This window comes from Xiphophorus maculatus, chromosome 1 (genome assembly GCF_002775205.1).
Source record: "Xiphophorus maculatus strain JP 163 A chromosome 1, X_maculatus-5.0-male, whole genome shotgun sequence".
Lineage (NCBI taxonomy): Eukaryota > Metazoa > Chordata > Actinopteri > Cyprinodontiformes > Poeciliidae > Xiphophorus > Xiphophorus maculatus.
Window position 1 is genome coordinate 28,546,916 of NC_036443.1, and position 19,759 is coordinate 28,566,674.

General features: G+C 37.9%; 2 protein-coding genes across 4 annotated transcripts in view; both read right to left on the reverse strand.

Annotated features, from left to right (window-relative positions):
• pkig (cAMP-dependent protein kinase inhibitor gamma) overlaps nucleotides 1–6,759 on the reverse strand; it is a 33,757-nt gene extending 26,998 nt beyond the window's left edge. The window contains exon 1 of the mRNA XM_005811086.3: nucleotides 6,483–6,759. The gene's annotated coding sequence lies outside the window, so the exon portion shown is untranslated. The remainder of the gene's footprint in view (nucleotides 1–6,482) is intronic.
• Nucleotides 6,760–11,133: 4,374 nt separating this feature from the next.
• On the reverse strand, nucleotides 11,134–15,922 carry ttpal (alpha tocopherol transfer protein like). 3 transcript variants are annotated; one of them, XM_023338176.1, is made up of 7 exons: nucleotides 15,871–15,888; nucleotides 15,731–15,789; nucleotides 15,074–15,300; nucleotides 13,545–13,788; nucleotides 12,092–12,285; nucleotides 11,898–12,008; nucleotides 11,134–11,720 (listed from the first exon to the last, which is right to left on the reverse strand). In XM_023338176.1, exons 3-7 carry the CDS (start codon nucleotides 15,281–15,283, stop codon nucleotides 11,442–11,444), a joined length of 1,038 nt encoding a protein of 345 aa, XP_023193944.1. In that variant the 5' UTR covers nucleotides 15,284–15,300; nucleotides 15,731–15,789; nucleotides 15,871–15,888; the 3' UTR covers nucleotides 11,134–11,441. The 3 variants fall into 3 exon arrangements, with proteins under 3 accessions (XP_023193944.1, XP_005811142.2, XP_023193937.1); XM_005811085.3 differs by lacking the exon at nucleotides 15,731–15,789 and having other exon boundaries at nucleotides 15,871–15,922; XM_023338169.1 differs by lacking the exon at nucleotides 15,871–15,888 and having other exon boundaries at nucleotides 15,731–15,864.
• Nucleotides 15,923–19,759: the final 3,837 nt, after the last annotated feature.

Genomic DNA, 19,759 nt, shown 5'->3' on the forward strand with positions numbered 1-19,759 from the left:
CAGTTTAAATCTGAGGTTTTTGACAGGAAAAAGGTGGAACAATTCGGCCTCTCTCCATAAGCAATAACTCAGTTAACAGAAGGATAAATTAAAATGAGCTAAATAATTTTCATTGCATGACTTAACGTTTTTCTCTTTCTACCAAAAACTGCATGAAGAAAGTCTTCAGTCTGGTGCTTTGGTGTCAATTAACTATTTTATGAAGGACAATTTTGTTTACAGAGACTGTATAGTTCATTTTATTTATTGTTTCTGTTTGTTTACTTTGGATATTTAAAACGTCTTTCAGTTCCAGTGATAAATGTTCATTACACTGCAAAAACACAACATTTTACCAAATATTCCTGGTTTAATTTATGTTGCAAATATCTTAGTCCACTTGAAATACGACAAAACTAACTTACATGTAACTTTTTTCTGCCAGACTTAATTTCACTTACAACAATTATTTAATTTATCTGCCAATTAAACAAGTACTTTTTCATCAATATTGAGGATTTATTTACTTAAAACAAGACTATGTCTTGCTGAAAAGTTGCTTTTAATTATTTTTGTCTTATTTCAAGTGTGCCAAGATATTTACACCAGAAAATAAACCAAAATTACTCAGTAAGATTTTGTGTATTTGCAGTGTAGAACTTAAAGTTTATTGATCTTTGAGAATGTGTTGTTGCATTATTATGCCATTATTACCATTATATTACTTGAAAATGGTCTCAAATCAACCATATTATCAATTATCGCAATAAATTCTGGGACAATTTGTCATCCAGCAAAATTTGTTATTGTGACAGGCTACAGGCAAGTTATTTTACATAACAACAAATCACACGTATTAGGTAACGCAACAAAATTTACGCAAATTCTACTCAAAGGTTGCAGAAATAATCACATATTAGCATGACTTGATGTCATGCTATGCTATGCAGACGCACTGTCTGCAACGAGGAAAGTTTACTCACCTCAACATGAAAAACTAAAGGCAAACTTAGGAAAAACTTAAAGTCCCAGAGGATATATTTCTGATGAGTTCAGCTTCTATTTATTTCATGAATTAGGTGCATTATAATCTGTAGGGCTGTGACGATTAATCGCATTAATCGTGATTAATCGATTGTTGAACCAATTTATAAACTGATTAATTGTTAATTGGAGGATACAGACTAAGAAAAAAGGTCATTTGTTGAAAGAACACTCTAAAAGCAGCAATTAAGCCAAAACTTTACATAAAACACATAAATTTTAGATTTAAGACACAAAAATGTCTGAATCCCCCTTTAAACCAGCAATATGTTTTAGCTTCATCTGCAACTTGATGGATTTTCTAGGAAAAACATTCATGAAAGGGTTGAATTATACAGCCAAAATGTAGAACATGAGGCAGATTCTTGGTCTGCAGCAGAACAGATTGACTGGATTTTTCCATCTGTCACATGAGACAGTTAAGGTCGGGGCGATGGCGCTCATTTTCTCCTTATGGGGAAGTTGGAAAGCTAAAATCTGAGACTCTCAGAGGCTCCACTAATAAAAAAAAAAAGCAGAACATGTCGTTGGAGAGAGGTTAAGACAGTTGAACTGACAAATCCCCCAAGAGCAAAGTATGTACACATCAGAGCAATGATTATACAGAGCGAAGCGGACGGAAATAGACCGAGAGGAGCAAAAGCACAAAGCATTAAAACTCTGCTTCACCATTGTGTGTGCACATAATGTTTAACTCTTAAATACGCTCTTTGGGTTGTGAAGGAAATCTACAAGGCATTTGAGCTAATTTTTGAGAATGGATGGCTATATTTAGCTAAAGAATGTCATGTTCTGTCCACAACGCAGGAAAAAAAAAATGTGGCTGCTAAGATTTCCATTTAAGGTCAGAATAACCAGCAATAAACCAACAAGACACAGTGGGGAGCAGTGACAGGAAAACAACCTGATGTCCAGTAATGAACCAACAAACCCACATTAAACTGTCGTCTCAGTTTGTGGTTCTGGTTTCTAGCGTTTTACAGATCGAGTAAAATGGGTTTCAGCGCTGCAGATGATCGCAACAGCACCGTTGTGACCCGATTACTCAGCATCTAACAGCTTTCTGAGAAAAAAAATGTAAAATGGCATCACAGTTTAAGGGGATGCGTAACGAAAAGAACCCGAGGACAAGATTTCATGACTGTGAAATCATCAGCGTGTGTAATCTCATTGGGAGAGGCTGAGCCGTTCCTCCTGCCTGGATGCCTGCCGCGTTTTGCATCGACTGAAGGAGGCTCTGCAGGGCTCAGTCCAAGGTCAGCAGGGCATGAGCGTCTCTTTGGTGGCAGGGTTGTATCTGGCCATCCTCCAGCACCCTTAGCTATTTTGACAGACAACAGGCTATGTTTGGTAACGACCAAAGAGATGAGGTGAAGTGGCGCGGAGCTGCTCCACAGAAAAGCACATCTGACCTCAGAGAGAACAAACTGTGCCAAATTTAATCTTAAATTCATCAGGTGACCTAATCCCCTCTGACATGTAATCTTTCTGCTAAGCAAAAAGGTAATATCTGCCCTGAACTGGAAATAAATTGACCTAGGGATATAAAAATAGAGTGAAATAAAAATGGGTTTAAACGTAAATATTTTCAGATAAGTAGATTTTTTTTTTTTTTTTTTTTACTGGATTATTTTTACTATTTAGAAGGTCTTCTCACTTCGGCTATTCAATTTATTTATGTAATAAGCCCATAAATTAATAAGTAATAGCATAATCTAGTAACTGTTCCGTTACTCCTACTCGTAAGTAGTTGCTCATTAACAGATTTATATTTAATTTTAAAATATTTTTAAAAACTAAACATGGTAGCAGAGTTGTAATAATACTGGAATTTTAAACTCTGCAATAATAATAAGAAATACTGAGGCACCCTTAACAAGCATAAGGTTATTTTAAATAAAAAAATAGAAAAGTACACCCAATAAAGCAACAATATTTTTATTCGCGACTAATTAGCAGCAGTTATTCAGCATGTTTGCTAATAATACTGTAGTTCAAGACGTAACTTTTAGTTTTTAACAATTATCTGAATTCTCAGACTGAAAATTCACAAAGTGACTTTAGCAATAATAATAATCATAATGATAGTTTGAAATATTAGTTCAAACTGTTACAGATTAAACTTGTAAGCTCTAAAAGCCAATTTCTGAACAAATTCTAAAAATTAGATTGGATTCATCTTCTTGCACTGAAAACAGTTTGATTGATTTTATCCAAAGAAAAGAAAAAGAAAAACAGATTAATATGGAATTACCGTATTTTCCAGACTATAAGACCCACTTTAATTTGATCAAAAAGCGGCAGTACGCCTTATAATCCGGATATATTGTTATATGTTGTTCTGGAGTAAAACAGCCACTTTTAGTGAATTAATATGGATTAATTCTGGTTGTGCTTCTGAACCTTAACGCGATTTTGTGAGTGTTCATCACGGCGCTCTGTCAAAAAGTTTTAGTTACATTACGGCTACTAATCAGGAGCATTGCAGAGTAATACATACTGTGCTTTGTGCTTTGACTGACTGACTTATCTGACTGTTTTGTTTCGCTTAATGTGGATATATATATATATATATATATATATATATATATATATATATAAAAGATCGAAAATAGATCATTCCTTAACAGTGCGCCTTATAACTCAGTGTGCTCTATAGAGCAGAAAATACGGTAAAAGGATTGCACAGTAGCACTCTTTGGAATGGGATTTTAAAACTAAAAGTTTCATAACTCTTAAAAATATTCTATTTTTAAAGTTTTTTCCAGCTACATGGATCATAGTTCTGCCCCTCCTCCACTTGTTGCTGGGCACTGCAGGTCAGAGGGCTACTACATTTTCTCCTCCAAGCAACAAATATCAACTCAGCCGTTTGGAAACAGTCCCTGTTCAATAAACCCAACCAGTCACGGGTTCCCGAAGCGTCGCTGTCATTCTTATTAAAACATAATAATGTCTATAAACTACAGTTGTCACTCCATGAATACCATGACTGTTAATTAGCAGACAGCAAGCTGTCTAATTAGCAGACATAGCCCAACAAATTACCGATGCTAAATTTAGTTGTTTCGTACTAAAAGGTCTAGCAATCCAAAAGTGCAATAAATAAATGGTATTGATGCTACACCTGGAATAATCATCTTCTCATTTGGCATACAAAAAGCTGCTATTGCAGGAAAAATAAAATCATGTTTTACTTTGTGTTCAATTTTTTGTGTAAACAGTGATATACAGGTATTTTTACTCACAAGTATGCATAATTGGATCTGCAGTCATTTATATTTAGGAACCTGAACAATCCAGTTTAATAGCCTTAATTTATTAAAACCAAAATACAGTGACTTCACTGAAGGCTGTTATTATGAGGTGACCTTCAGGGAAGTCTTAGTTGTACTCATTTATCATGATCAATTTCTCACCAAGATAATGATTTTCACTTATTGTTGTCACAGTTGATAAAAATTGTCTGTTTTGTTGAGATTTTTTTTTCACTGTTTGCTCAATGAAAGCATCAATAAATATCAATAAATTTGAAAATATGACTAAATGCAGTCACAATTTAATGATATCTCGCTTGTTTTTCAACAGCACTATTTGTGTTTGTAGGGCTATGCATTGTTACCTAAAAAGAGGCAATAAAAAGTTTTTGTTTTCACTTTTATTGTGATAAAAATAAAAGTATCATATGGTATTGTGATAAAATATCACCCATTGTATTTACTCTATAAAGATAAAATGACCAAAATAACTAAAATGCTGGTAGGCATTAATATTAACCCTAAGACAGACTTAAAACTACTTCCACCAATTTGCACTTTTTAGTATTTTAAAAGCAGCATTCGGAGTATTAAATATTGATAAATAATAAATAAAATGATAAATTGTATTAGGATTTAAAAATGCCCTCAGAGAGTTTATATTTTCAGATTTTTATTTTTATTTGGCAGTGAAGTGAATGAGTTGTTGACTCATTAAAACATGTATTTTGTTTGGGAAGTCCCCTCATTAGGAGGAAAACTTTACATTAAATCAGTTTCAGGCCTGCTCATTAACCCAGTTTGGCTTCTTCATGTTGTATTTTTAATCGTTGGCCTAGAAACAGTAGTTCCTTTTGTCTTTCACACACACAGGGGAGAAAAAAAAGAAAACTATGCCAAATACGTACACGTATGTAGAGTTTTAAAACATTTCGTTAAGCCTTTGCCTGTTAGGACAAGCTGCATCTCCGTTTCCCAGCACCTGTGTGACAGATAACCGATTGTTCTGGTGTAGGACAACAGAGCAAAGCCGTGTTATTTCTGCCTCGTCACGAACATATTTAGGTAGCTCAGTGCGCTTGACTCTCTGGGAGTTCTTCTTTGTCTCAGTCAACAGTGAAACAAGCCACCACAGGCCGGCAAGGAGCCAGTGTTTATTTCCACCAGTACATGCCCAGTAACACTGGCACTTGCCCACTATCACACACACACCCTCTCACAAAGTGGGGGGTCCTGCTGCGCCTTAATCACATCCACCATCCAGTTCCTGAACTGTTGTCCTCTGATAACGGCAAACATCTACGAGTAAAAGTTATGGAAGAACAGATTTCTGCTTTATCGTGGCAAAGTTTAATTTACAAAACAGGAATGATTGATTATTGTGTAAGAAGATAAATACAAAGATAGATGGATGGAGGGAATCACGGTTGGATGTGTTTTGGATGGATGGACGGATGGACAGACGGATGTGTTTGGATGAAAGTGTTTGGGCGGATGTGTTTGGTTGGATGTGTGGTTGGACGGATGTGTGGTTGGACGGATGTGTTTGGTTGGATGTGTGGTTGGACGCAGAGCTCTGATAACAGCAGCCTTCCCCCATGCCGAAGCCTCCCAGCCCAAACCTTCCCCGGAGCTCCGCGCTTTAGAGGAGCCGTGAACTCCACCACCTGGCCGCGGCACGCAGCGCGTTGCCACGGGTCATCTGGAGTCAGGAAACCCAAGTTGGTGTGGGTTTACGGGATAGGGGGAGGGGTGAATGGACGGCAGCGTGGTGCATTGACGGAAAAGAATGAGGCTAGTTGATGAGAAAAGGAAGAGGAGGCTTTCAAAGCGCTCATGTGTAGGAGGAGCAGGCATGCCAGGCTTTTTAAAACGGAACCCACACAAAACGCAAGCGCTCACATTAATGTCCACTCATCACCACATCCACTCGATCACCTTCGACAGAAACGCGTAAATATGATGAGGAAAGATGAGGTAGCTGAGCCCAGGCTGACCCAGAGGAGAGGCTGGCCGTTTGTATGCAGCGTGCGTTTCAGCTGTTATTGTCTCCGGCTGGCTGGAGGCTCGGGCTGGCTCGGAAAATGCCTTAGTAAAATCAAAGTGGACGCGCTTGATTCGTGACTCCGCAGCTCCCTGCGGATGAATGCCCACTTCTCACATAAACACATACACATTTCATGTTTTCCTCGCTGCACTCACCTTGGTCGGGTCGCCTCCTGTTATCCACTTGTTACAATGGAAATTTAACACCATGGATCTCCAGTTAAGTTTCCTGGCAGTCGGACAGAATCACAATATCTCCCCCCGAAGAGAAGGGCCGAAACCCGGGAGCGCGGCGGTTCGGAACCTCCGGTGGCGGAGGAGGAAGAAACCGTCTGGGGATATTTTTTTTCCCCTCTCTCTCTCTCAGGAAAGCATCGGTGAGAAACGAGAAAAGCTTGCGCCTTCAAACAGCTGTTTTTCCAAAATGGAGTTTAGTCTTGTGTGAGCCAATCAGAGCGAGGCTGTGGGGGCTCCCGCTCCTCCTGTGGGCTGGAGCCAAATCCACGCCACGCAACGATGAAACGCATTTCGTTTATTCTGGTGGAGACAAGAGGAGAGGAGGGGGAGCCTTTGTTATATCCTTTATGTCACTAATGCTTTTTTCAGGCAGACATCAAAACAACATGAAACTCCGAGCAGGGAACCCCGTCAGGATCCGCAGTCTGGAAAAGTGGGAATTAGAAATATCACGATTGGATATTTATTCAAAAACAAACTGTAATTTTACGACGGGATACTTTCACAAGTAGAACATTTTTTAGAAAAACACTCAGAAATGTTGAGATTAATCTCATAACTTTTCTACAAAAAACAAGGAAACTTCTGAGCTCCAAAAGCAAAAAAAGAAAAGAAAAGAAAAAACTCTGAAATATTTAGATTAATCCCAGAAAGATTCTACAAAAAACAAGAACATTTCTGAGTTTCAAATGACAAAAACGTGGAAGAAAAAACTAGTATTTTTTTTTAGAAATATTCTACAAAAAACAAGAAAACTGCTGAGCTCCAAAAGTGAAAAATCCATTTTAAAAAACCTCTGAAATTTTTAGATTAATCAAAAAAAATTCTACACACCACAAGGAAATTTCTGAACTCCAAAAGTCTAAAGATTGCTAGAAATAAATCTGAAATTTGAAGATAAATCTTAGAAATTTTTGAGACATAAACATGGAAATTCCTGAGCCATAGAACATATTTCCTGTTCCATTGTCTAAAAATTGCATCCATCCATCAATCTGTACAACCAAGTCATCAAGCTTTTTTTCCATCCATCCATACAGTCGCCAACACTCAAACAAGTGATAAACATTGCATTTTGTCAATTGCCATCATCAAGCCACATTTAAATAAGTTAATCAGTGTTCAACCTAAATCTCCCAGGAGTGTGAACAATTTTAGGCTTAAGTGCATCTATCTGATGATGTATTAATAGACAAAACATCTTGGTGAATAATATTGGAGTCAGAGAGTGGGAAAATGCTGAGTCACTGCTTACACTGCCTCTTTTCATCAGTCAAACTGAAATGCAAACAACAATCTCAGCGTTGAACAAACAGTCCCGGTGCAAATACTTTTAAAAATTCTTGAACCGTGGCAGAACCTTCTGATGGGATCTCGTTTTTCTGTACCTTTCTGTGTTGGCACCTTGAACTGAAACTTTCAGGTTTGGAAGGTAAATTTACAACATAAATGCAGAACAAAAAACAGAAGTCATATGAGAAGAGAAAAAACTCGTTTTTGATATATAAACTGTACAAAGAGTTGATAGAGGGATATAAATATTCCATCAATAGATCTCTAAACACCATAAAAGTCAAACTGTTACAGGAAACCATGCGTGTTATCAGAAAACCAATTCAGGGCAATAAAATCTAATATGCTTCGAGCTATTTAGTCTTTTATTGGTGTTTCACTGGTAAAGTGGAACAGAAATATGAATCTACAAACCAAGCCTTCATTTACTTGTTCTTGCAAATTTTAATTACAAAGCTATTGCTAGCTATACTAATGCTAACTAGCCTGAGCATTCTTGACAGGCTCTGGAATCCAAAATAAGATGCAGCATATAAAAGTTATGCACTGCAGTCTTACAAGCAAAACTTGCTTTTTCTTAGCATGAAACCATACTGCTGTTCATAAATGCTCCTTTCTGATTTAAGTCTACACTCCATTACTATTTCCCTCTGCAGCTGCACTTGTACTGAAAATTGGAATTACGAAAATAATTCCGGGGGGAAAAAAACTCACATTTTTTGATAAAAAAGAATTTGCATGCTAGGATAAGGAGTTTTTTTGGCCGTCTCAAAATTACTGAACTTCGCAAAACTTTAATGAAAACACTTTTCGCATCACACAAGTCATGTGATCAACAACCGAATTTTACTACTGGGAGAAATGATGAAGACGACAACAGGAAGTGAGGGGAGGATGACTCGTGAATAAACTTATTCACATGTAATTTGTAACTGCATTTCTTATTTAATGGAAACACCGCACAAGTGAAATTGTGTTTTTCGACATAGCTGAAGATTGACAAAGTTTTGTGCACGTTTGTAACGGTTATGACTCATTAGCTTTACCACTTTTGACACGTTCATTAAAAACCGGCACCAAGCTTCACAGGTCCAGTTGCTGTAAAATTAGCCCAAATTATTAGCTTTTCTAAACTGTGACTGACACTGACTGGAAGTGCTCAATTATTTTGCATCTAAATCTTTATTAATGATGCCTGGTTGTTTGTCTCCATGTTTTCCCTGATACGGGTTGGCAACCTCTCCATGGTGAACCCTGCTTCTTGTCCTTTGACTGCTGGGATATTCTCCAGCTCACCCCTTGCAACAATAAACAAGATTATGAGGCTGCAGAAGCTAGAAACAAAAGGATGGATGAATGAGCTCCACTTCATCTGTCCTAGTGATATCGTTCCAAGGTTCTGTAACATGTTTAGGTGCAACTTTGCAAGTCTAAGCAATGCTGTCACATCCTTTTTAGAGAGAAAAATGCTTTACACTGGCAATTCTTCCAGCAGAGACGTTTTTGCTAATTGCACTGTCATAAAATGTAACATTTAACATTTGAAACCAGGCCTTTAGAGGCTGAGAGGGCGGTTTTGGTGTCTTGTATTCTCTTTGAGCATCGCACAGTCTGTCCTTAGAGTAAACCTACTTGGACATCCAGTCCCAGAAGACGAGAAAACCTCTTCTGGCACTGACTTTGTGATTTCTTCAGAGACCCAAGGAACCAGTTTGGGAAACTCAGCTGAGGACACATGCAGCTATCTTGTGAAAATACCAACAGCTTCCCTTGGGGCTGCAGCATACCTCATCATTTGCCAACAACAGCACAAACAAGACACAAATAGCACTTTCTGTATAATAGCTTTACTGTCTTAACCGTTAACAATAAATACCCTGCAATACAATACAGCTCAGTCACAGAGATGCTGGAAATATAAAAAAATAAAAGACTGAAGAGAAGCACTCAGCAGATGCAAGATGAACAATGCAATATTATTGCACTTTTATGTACAATTTGGCAAATCAGATCTCAATAGTCATGTGATTTAACGGATTAAGACTGCATGATAAGACAAATAAACCTAAAATATATATAAGGCAGATTACCAAACTGAGAAACATAATGAAGCCCAAAGACTAAACTCTAAAACCTAAACATCCAACTGAACTAGCAGCCACTTATGTTTAATTTCAAACACTCTGGACGATAACACACATATTGCTTTGGTGCACACAAGTGTAACATAAAAAAAACAATTTAAGGCAACGTTTTCAATGGCTACACATAAAAAAACCACATTCAGCTTTGTGGTTATAAAATGAAAAGTAACACTGACAGACAGGAGATAAAAAATAAAATTCATCGACCAGTTTTTGCTTGTCTGACAAAAACGGAAAATACTTTACTTTTTCTTAGTCAATGAATGCAACAGAACTTTAAACTCCAACCATTTTTGGTTTATAAACGCACCAATTAAGAGGACTTTTTAGAGATTCCTAACAATATGACAAAGATTTGTCTTAGTCTTATTGTCTTAGTCAAAGTGTTTATAGTCCTTACAGAAAACAAAAAAACTGACTCGGTCAAAATGAAAAAGAAAATATCAAGTCAGAATTAGCCAGAAAAAACCTGATTGATGCTTTTCGAAGAAATTTCAATTAGTTGTAGAATTTCTAATCACCTGAATATAATTAGATAAGAAATATGGAATTTTAGGAAGCAGACCTCCAAAAAATGGCCGTGAATATGTTTTTAATTTCACTTATTATTTAGAGTCAGCTGCCGGTAAATATACTCCATCTAGAGTGAGTTTTAGTTACAGAGAAAAATCTAATTAGCAGTTTAATTGAGTTTCCTGGTGTTTTCCATCAGTGAGTTGGTTCAATCTTGATTATATTTATATTTTAATATAAATGCACACCTTTTCTTTATATAAATGGTAAAGTAAAGCCAAATCTGTGTTTTGGCTCTGGATTTTGAAAGGACAGGTTAATTTCTTGCATTGCAAAAACATTGTTCTCATTTCTAGTGCAAATGTCTTAATAAAATAAATAAAATAAGTTTTCATCAAGATATAGAAGCTTGTTTTAAGTCAAAATTTCCTTAAAATTGATGAAAAATTGATTGTTGCGTTAGCAGATTATTTCACTCAAAATATGGGAACAATGTTTTGTTATAAGTGAAGTAATCTGCCAGTGGAACTAATATTTTTTAATCTATATTAAGAAATGATTGACTTAAAACAAGCTCCATTAGCTTGATGAAAAGTTACTTATAAGTTAGTTTACTGATGTATTTGCACTAAAAACTAGAACAAAATTACTTGGTAGAATTGTGTGTTTTTGTGATCATAAAATAAACAAGTACCATCTAAGCACATAACTATCAGAGAAGCTAATAAAATGAAGAGTGAACACACCGAATGAGCTGCCTTGGAGCAATGCCTGAATGCTGGACTTCTTCTAAAATTGAGCAAATTCTAAATAGTGTAGTGCTGTTTAGTTAGTAAAATAAATCATGTGGAGTATTGGCAACTTGCCCTATAAAAGTTTCCGCTCATGTTTCAGATGAAACAGAAGAAGTCCTGTGGCTGTGTGAGCGTCAGTAGCAGTAGTAAAGTTGAGAGCGCAACGCCCTGAAGCCGTCCTCCTCCCGGCCTCCTGCCTGCTCCCCTTCACACAGCATGGAGTCTGGGAGCACCACGCCCTCTAGTGGATCCGGCTGGCAGAACTCCACCACAAACTCCTCCTCGCAGTCCAGCAGCAGCCTCGACCAGGCGCTCATGTCCAGCCGGCCGGCGGTGCCACCGTATTCCTCTGGCAGAACCGATGGCAGGATGTTCCGGTGCAGAGAGCGCAGGTCCGAGCCGTGCAGGACGTACTGTCCAGAGGGACAGAGGAGACCATTACACCGACTCTAATCAATATTTCATCTCATAAAAGCAGCAGCTGTAGGTTGTTTTCACACTAACATAGAGGGTTCTATCCAGTGAAACCCTCTACACCTATTTATATATCTATAGAGAACAGAAAAAGATAATTCAAGGACAACAGTTACCCTCTCTGCCATTTTCTCCTTCAGGAAAGGCTTGATTATAGCGAAGATGCCTTTGAAAATCCGGGGCTCGTTAATTATGTTAACGGCCTTGATTCTGATGGGAAAGCCATCCTGTTGATTAAAAGACCACAATCAGAACCCGTTCAAAACATCTTTTGTCAAAATTAAACACATCGTATTCTACAATATCTCACCTGGAGGATGCTCACAATTTTTTTGGCAAGAAAGGGACCTGGATTGGAGGCTTGCGACATTCCCACCCCAGTGTAGTCGGCTAGGATGACCAACCCGTTCACCTGCGTTTCCTCCGGCTGGATCAGCTTCTCCAGAGTCAGATAAAGGGCCCGCACGTTGTCCACAAACGGATAGTCGTTTGGCTTCCATTTTCCTGGGAGAAAATCCATATTGAGAAATTTTGATGACATAAAGGTTGTGGATTACAAATATTATTAAGGGTGCATTCACAAAAGCCCTGTTTATTCTGCTTTAATCCGACTCCAGTTCGTTTGTTTAGTAGGTCTGGTTTGTTTGGGGAGGTGTGAAACAGTCAAACTCTGATTTGGACCAAAAAAAAAACTCTGGTCTGCCTAAAAACTTCAATCTAAGTTCATTTGAATTCTGGTGGGCTTTTAATGCAGTGTGAATACAAGCGGACCAGAGACCGCTCCAAAAGCAGGAAGCTAACCATAGCACAGGGTATTTTGGTAAATATATTGCTCTCTGTGGGTCAGTGAAGGTGTTGTGACCCAGAGAGAGGAAAAGCAGAATATAAGAGGTGTAAAGTCGTTTTACGCCTGATTATTGCCGTTATTTTCCCCTTGCTGTGGCGCAATACACCCACTGTGATTTTTAAACCTTTAATAAAACTGGACTCTTCATATAACAATCATCAAATAGGATGAAATATTTTATAAAGCATAGAAGCCATGGTTTGTTCAATTTTAACAAACTAATTTTAACATCGGAAAGTATGTAAAATTAAATTACTGACCAATCTAAAAGAGAAAATTGCTTGGTTCTTTCTTGCTTGTTGACAGTACTATCAGAAACAAAACTATTTACATATTTATATCCAGAGACAATACATTTGTATTTGCTAAAACATTAGCAATTTTCTCAGCTTTAATTTAAGCCGTATTTTATAGAAATCGGGTAAGAAAAAAAGACGCTACGACCATTTTTGTGACATATTTGCGCTCATCCCACATTGGAATAGTACGGTTTTGCGGACATGACGCAATGACTCCCAGTAATGGCGCCTGCAGGAGCGCGAAGCTAGCGCTAGCGGCTAATAGGCGATGTCCAAACCAGTCATGTATATCAATGGAGAAATCCTACAACTGCTAATATCTGACTCTACTCTATTTTTTGTTGACATTTTGTGAAGAAGGAAGTTGCGCTGGTCTTCTTCAGAGGTTTTGTATTGATACCTTCAGTAGTTCTTGGTGCAGCGGCCCCACAGGCGAAGAGGGGGACAGTTTTTTCAATTAGTTTGAGTTGTTTGGCACAATACAGTGTGATTGGTTCCCAGTAGAACCAAGTCTACTGGACTATCAGGGAGGACTGAGGTAGATCTGATCTGTTATGGAGTTGTTTATTAGTTGCAGGACTGCTGATATCTTCATTGAGGCAAATAAAGAGACGGACCTGGCCGGAGGAAAAGGATGTATCTGCCGTTGGGATCGGGCCTCGGCAGGACCGTGAGGAAGCCCAGGTCCAGCACATGTTTGACCGTGGATGGCTTCAGGTCCTGGAAGACCTCCGGCCAGGTTTTACGGCCCGCGTGATAATTCAGCAGCAGCTGCAGAGCGCGGTCGTAGTCGAACTTCCTGGCCCGCAGGAAGCGCAGGAGGAAGGCGTCGTCCAGTCGGGTTCTGAGATTGGGATGTTCCTGCAAAGAAAATAAATTCAGTAAATAAAAAGTGCATAGTTGAGAGGCATTGCAAAAATAATTCCTACTTCTTGATATTTAAAAAAAATCTGGACTCATAACAGCCACAGATTTTAATGAATTTCATAAGAATTTTTTTATGAGAAACCAAGAAAAAGCATAATACATTGTTACATTTTCAAAATATCAACTCTGAGGCCTTGCACACACGTAGCTGGGTCTTTATAAAACAAATATCTCCACCACATATTTTATAAAAAATAACATTGTAAACGATATTAGAACAATTTCATCCAAATGAACCCACAAAATTCAAGATTTTGCTGAACGATAAATTGTTCAGCAAATAACATTAATGATAATTGTTATCATTAACGTTTATCGCAATGACATAAACGTAAATGATAATGAATTTGAGACATTTTTTAAGTAACATATAATTTAAGTTAGGACTCTCAAACACCAATAAACCACAAATTAGTAAAGAACTCCACACTGAAGCTGGAAAATATTTTATATTTAAATAAAATAAACACAACAACCCAAATCAATAAATAAAAATTACTTACAACTGAAACCATGAATAAAATTACGAATTATAATGTTGCTGTAAACAAAATTGCCCTTCAAAAAACATGAACCATCAGAATGGAAATTATTGATCTCATTTTAAAATGTCATACGATTAACTGCTTATTGCGACAAGCTTAATTGTTGTTTTAAACATGCCAAACAAAGCTAAAACCTGCTGAAAGTGCACTTTGTTTTTATAAATAATAATTTTTAGTGATGTTAAATTGAGTTTTCATGTGGATGAAGGGCCAAAACACCCAAAGAAGTTGTTTATTTTAGGATGTTCTTAATAGTAAACATGAAGATATCATTTTAATTCTAAGTCTATAAATAGGAAGCAGAAGCACAGAGAAAAAGTCAACCACACTCTTGCTATTTAACAGCTTTTTAAATCAGCTTTAGCAGAAGTAACATGAAATAAATTGGCAGATATGTTTATATTGGATTAACGAGTTTGAACAAAGCTTTACTTTAAGGGAAATAGTCTCCCTTTAGACCCTGAGATCAAAAGGGTTTTTACTTCACCTACTTACAAGAAAAAGACTTAAATCAGATTATTAAATAAAATATTCTGGTTCTGAACTAAAGATTGCAAAACAAGCCCAAATAATCACACCTGAATAATAGAAACAATGAATCTGTGCTGATTCGTTTTTGTAATAGTTGACTTGTTTACAGTATTTATTATCATTAAAGCTTAAAGTAAGAAAACCTTAAGAATCATGTCTCTCAGTGCTTGGACATCTCGTAGGCGCCACTCGGGCTTCTCCTGGAGCTCTTCCCGTGCTTTGGCCACCAGTTCAGGGGTCAAGGTGCAGGAATACATGGGTGGAGGTGGGCCAGGGAACCAGCTGTGTCCTGCAGATGTTGCACGGTCCGCCTGGGGAGGACTGAGGCTGATGGACTCATGCTGATCGGCCATGGACTGACTGAGAGAATCTGAAAAAAAGAGACATAAAGGAAGCATCTGTGAAAACACAAAGACATAAGCAGTACTACTTCCAGCTAAGTAGCATACTTCCACTGGTTAAATAGTAAAGCAGATATTTTTAAGTCAATCCAGCTAAATTAACAGCGAAAACTGGTAATTTATTTCTAATATAATAAAGACAAGCAGCACTTTGTCATTTATTTATCACAAGACACTATGTTCGGCATAAAAATTAAAATATGGTGCGTTCAGGAGCATCGATGTTTGCATATAAACCACTTTATCTCTACTAATTTATAAACTGCGCAGATCACTAAACTGTTTCAAGCCTTTCACGCAACGATATGATCGAAATATTATATTTGTTGTCATAACCCAGAACGGACGGAACCTATGCGGCGGAACCTGGTTCGGGCAAAAAGAAATATGCATACTGACCCAAAATTAGCCAAATAATGACCTCCTGCAGGAGACAGTGGTCTACCTAACAAGCTCCGCTGGGAAAAAATATAAACATTAACAGGAGGGAGGTAAAGACTTTTAAAAAACCAGCAACTAAGTCAAAAATCACAACTGACCTGTCGGTACAAAATCCTTATTTTCCGGGTTTTGTAAACGGGGTTCTCCCATTGGTCCGTTTGCATCACGTGACGTTCTGCTAAAGCGCAGCGTCTGTTGCTCTGATGTGTTCAGGATCTGTCGGAAACAAACTCACATAGACATTTTTATGCTTTATGCTCATTTAAAAGCATATCTCATTGCATTTAGAAGTTAATTATACTAAAGCAACATCCTATCGTCTTCTACCTGCAGATTATAGAGATAAGGGGGGCTAAATATGTAAATAAAGAGCAATATGTGTGTGTCCTTATGACTATCACTGCTCATTATTATTTATTATTGTTGTATGTTGTAGTGCTTTTAGCATGGGTTTTATTAGAGTTTGAGATTTTTGTTTTTTGCAGTTGGGCAGGTGTTTAAACCGGAAGATGTCAAATCTGGCAGCATGGCGCCATTTAATGAGCGTGAGGCGCATGCGCCATGCTGGATAGAAATTTTGGCGCAGTTTCGACGTGAGCTTTTTTAAACCAAGGCCTCATGGAAACATGAAACGTTCTGATATTCATCCATTCTGGACCCCGGATTAAAACAATGTCCTTTTCTGATCACCCAAGAGCCAGAATCCGTCTGGCCTAAGTGACTGAATACTTTTGCGGACATACCTGAAATGTCTCCGTGATTGGTTGGCGCCCACCTGTTGAGAATCAGCTAGAGTGGGCGAATAGGCCGCGGAGCGAGCGCCATGTTTGAATCGCTGCGTTTGTAATTCGGTAAGTTATTTTTCGGAAACCTTATTCGCAGTTTTGACCCTGATGAAGTTATTGAAGCCATTTTTTGTGCTTAAACAGAGCAGCAGAAGAGGAGCGACCTGAGCATGGGGTATGGCGTCTCAGCGACGGGTTGCTTGGCTGCTGGCTTCCCTGAAATAACTGAGGAGTAAAAACTATGTCTGGAACTAGCGGCAGATCGATTGTGGATATTTAGGTGATCTACAATCAAGCTGAACTTCCCTACAAGCAGCCTGGGGGATCCGCCCGACCCATCAAAGGTAGGTTAGCTCAAGCAACTGTTCCAAAGGCGGGTCCAGAAGACATCTCAGGGTAGGAGCTGTTGCGGATTTTGCTGCTACGCTGCTGATGCAAATGCTGTTGTTGAAGGCCAAAGCTAGGCCTCTTGGTGTGCTGGTTTGATTTGATTCTCCGCTGAGAGTCAACGAGCTGAGGAGGAATCTGCTGTTGTAATCCTTCTGTTTTGAAGTTGTTGTGCTGTTTGAACCAATTGCTGTGGTCTTGTGACCTGTGGAGGTTTAGGATTAACTAGCATATTGGAATCTAAAGTTCATGGTTGAAAGTAAGTTGTGAAGCAAAAGAAAGATGGCTGCCAAGGATTTGGCAAATACAGTTTGGAGAATGCAGGAAGGGATTCAGCTTAATAAATATCACTACAATAAACACACATAATATTCATGCATATTATTAGTGATGATTTAATATGGCTATGTTGACATTAATATAGCTAAATTAAGATGATTATCTTTTTACAGTGAATATTAACAAATATGTTTGGGTCTCTTTTATATTTCAACATGCATACCTTTTTTATTTTTTTGTGTCTACTTAATATTTAGTTTGAAATGTACTCTAAATATTCCAAATATAGGGACCATACTTTAATAATTCAATAACTCAAACAAATTTAATTTACGTTCAAGAATTTGCGTCGAAACAAAGCGCAGAATTTCATTTTGCGATTTCATTTCTTCTCAACAAGTTGGAAGTTGGTCTTTTTGGAAAGTCTTCCTGTTAAAGGGAAGTTTATTTTTCTTCGGAAGGTTGTTTTCTTTGGAAAGTCTTCCTGTTAAAGGTGAGTTTTTCTGTTTTCAAAGTCTTCCTGTTTAAGGAATGTTTTTCTGTTTGGAAGCTTATTTTCTTTTGGAAAGTCTTCATGTTAAAGTGGAGTTTATTTTCCATGGGAAGTCTGCCTGTTAAAGGGAAATTTTTCCTTTCCACTGTCACCACATGGATCCTCATTATGAAGAATGGTTTTAGCTTACTTACTTTAATCAATTTAAATAATTCATGAAGTGTTAATTTTCTTTTTAATAATGTTTCTTTTTTTTTTAAAGGTTTTGTTGGCTCTAGTGGCCTTTATTTGAAAGTAGTTAGACAGGAAACAGGGTAATCAGAGAGGGGGAAGACATGCGGCAAACGTCGCCAGGCCGGGAATCAAACCTACAACCACCACTACAAGGACTAAGGCCTCAATGTGGGTCATGCTTTGCCCCTGCACCACCACACCACCCCCTTAATAGTGTTTCTGTTGAAATGAAGTTTTGTTCTCTTGAACTGGTCTCCCTCTCCTGTTAACTTTTCCCTTCCATGAACATAGAAAGTTCTCCTGGTCAGTTGACCTGTTGCTGTGTCTCTGCTTTGTCTTCTCTCAGCTCCAGTTGGTCGTGGCAGATGGCTGCTGGAACTGAGCCTGGTTCTGGTTCTTCTGGAGCTTTCTTCCTGTTAGAGGGGAGTTCGTCCTCTCCACTCTCACTACATACATGGCCCCATATGAGTGATTGCTGTAAAATCAATGACTCATTTAAAGTGATTTGCTGTCGCCCCCTGCTGGTCCAGGAGGAGTGAATGCTGCAAGTCAATGACTCCATGCAATCTGCTGAGTTTCCCATTGTTCAAACTTTTTCAACAACTTTAATAATTAACTGAGTTTATTGTTCTATCAACTAATAGCAATTGGGATATATGTGATTGCACTAAAATTATTTCAAAGTGCATTGAGACAACATTTGTTGTGAATTGGTGTTATATAAAATTTAACACTTAAACCAACAATTGTGCTCCACCAATAACCAATATAAAAAATCTAACAAATACTCTCAACAACCAATATAAAAAAGCATTCAAAACCACCAATAATCAATATAAAAAAACATTCAAAACCAACAATAATCAATATAAAAAAACATTCAAAACCAACAAAAACCAATATAAAAAACCATTCAAAAACTCCCAACAACCAATACAAAAACATTAAAAACCTCCAAAAACTAATACAAAAAACATTAAAAAAAACCCAACAACCAATACAACCTCCTCCCCCCCCCCCCCCCCCCCAAAAAAACAAGTCAAATTAAAAGGTAAAATAACATTTATTCATTTAATTTGTGTTTATAGCATTAATTCAGGACAATGTTGTTGTCGAGACATTTCACAAAGCCATTTCAATTTAGTTATAGATTCCAGTTGATCCTATTTGTCATTGTTAGGTTCAGTTTATTATTAAAGTAGTTTAAAAAGTTTGTACCAAAGGAAGTCCAGCAGATTGCATGGAGTCATTGACTTACAGCATTCACTCCTCCTGGACCAACAGGGTGTAACAGCAAATTGCTTGAGTTGAGTCGTTGACTTTACACCAGTCCCTCATACAGACCATGCATGTAGCAACAGTGGAAAGGAAGAACTCCCCTCTAACAGGAAGAAACATTCAGCAGAACCAGAACTGGGCTCAGTATCAGCAGCCATCTGTCACGAACGACTGGAGCCGAGAGAAGACTGGGAAGAGACACCAACGGTGAAACGATCCAGGAGAACTTTGTATGTTTATGGAAGTGAAAAGTTAGCAGCAAGACAGGGAGACCGGTTAAGTGATGGCAGCATCAAGTCGGCCAATGCCCTCCTCCAGGAAGGAACCACAGCCAATCAGAACGCCAGAACAGGTATAGCTTCTATGGAGAGAAAAATAACAGAGAAAACAAAAAGTTAACAGTTTATACCAATACTATCCATTGATGTAAATAGGTTCTGTATTCGTAATCATTGTCCAGTTTGACCGTAAATGTAATAAAACTTTCTAATTCAGATTATACATTGTGAGACTGCAGGAATTGGAACAGGA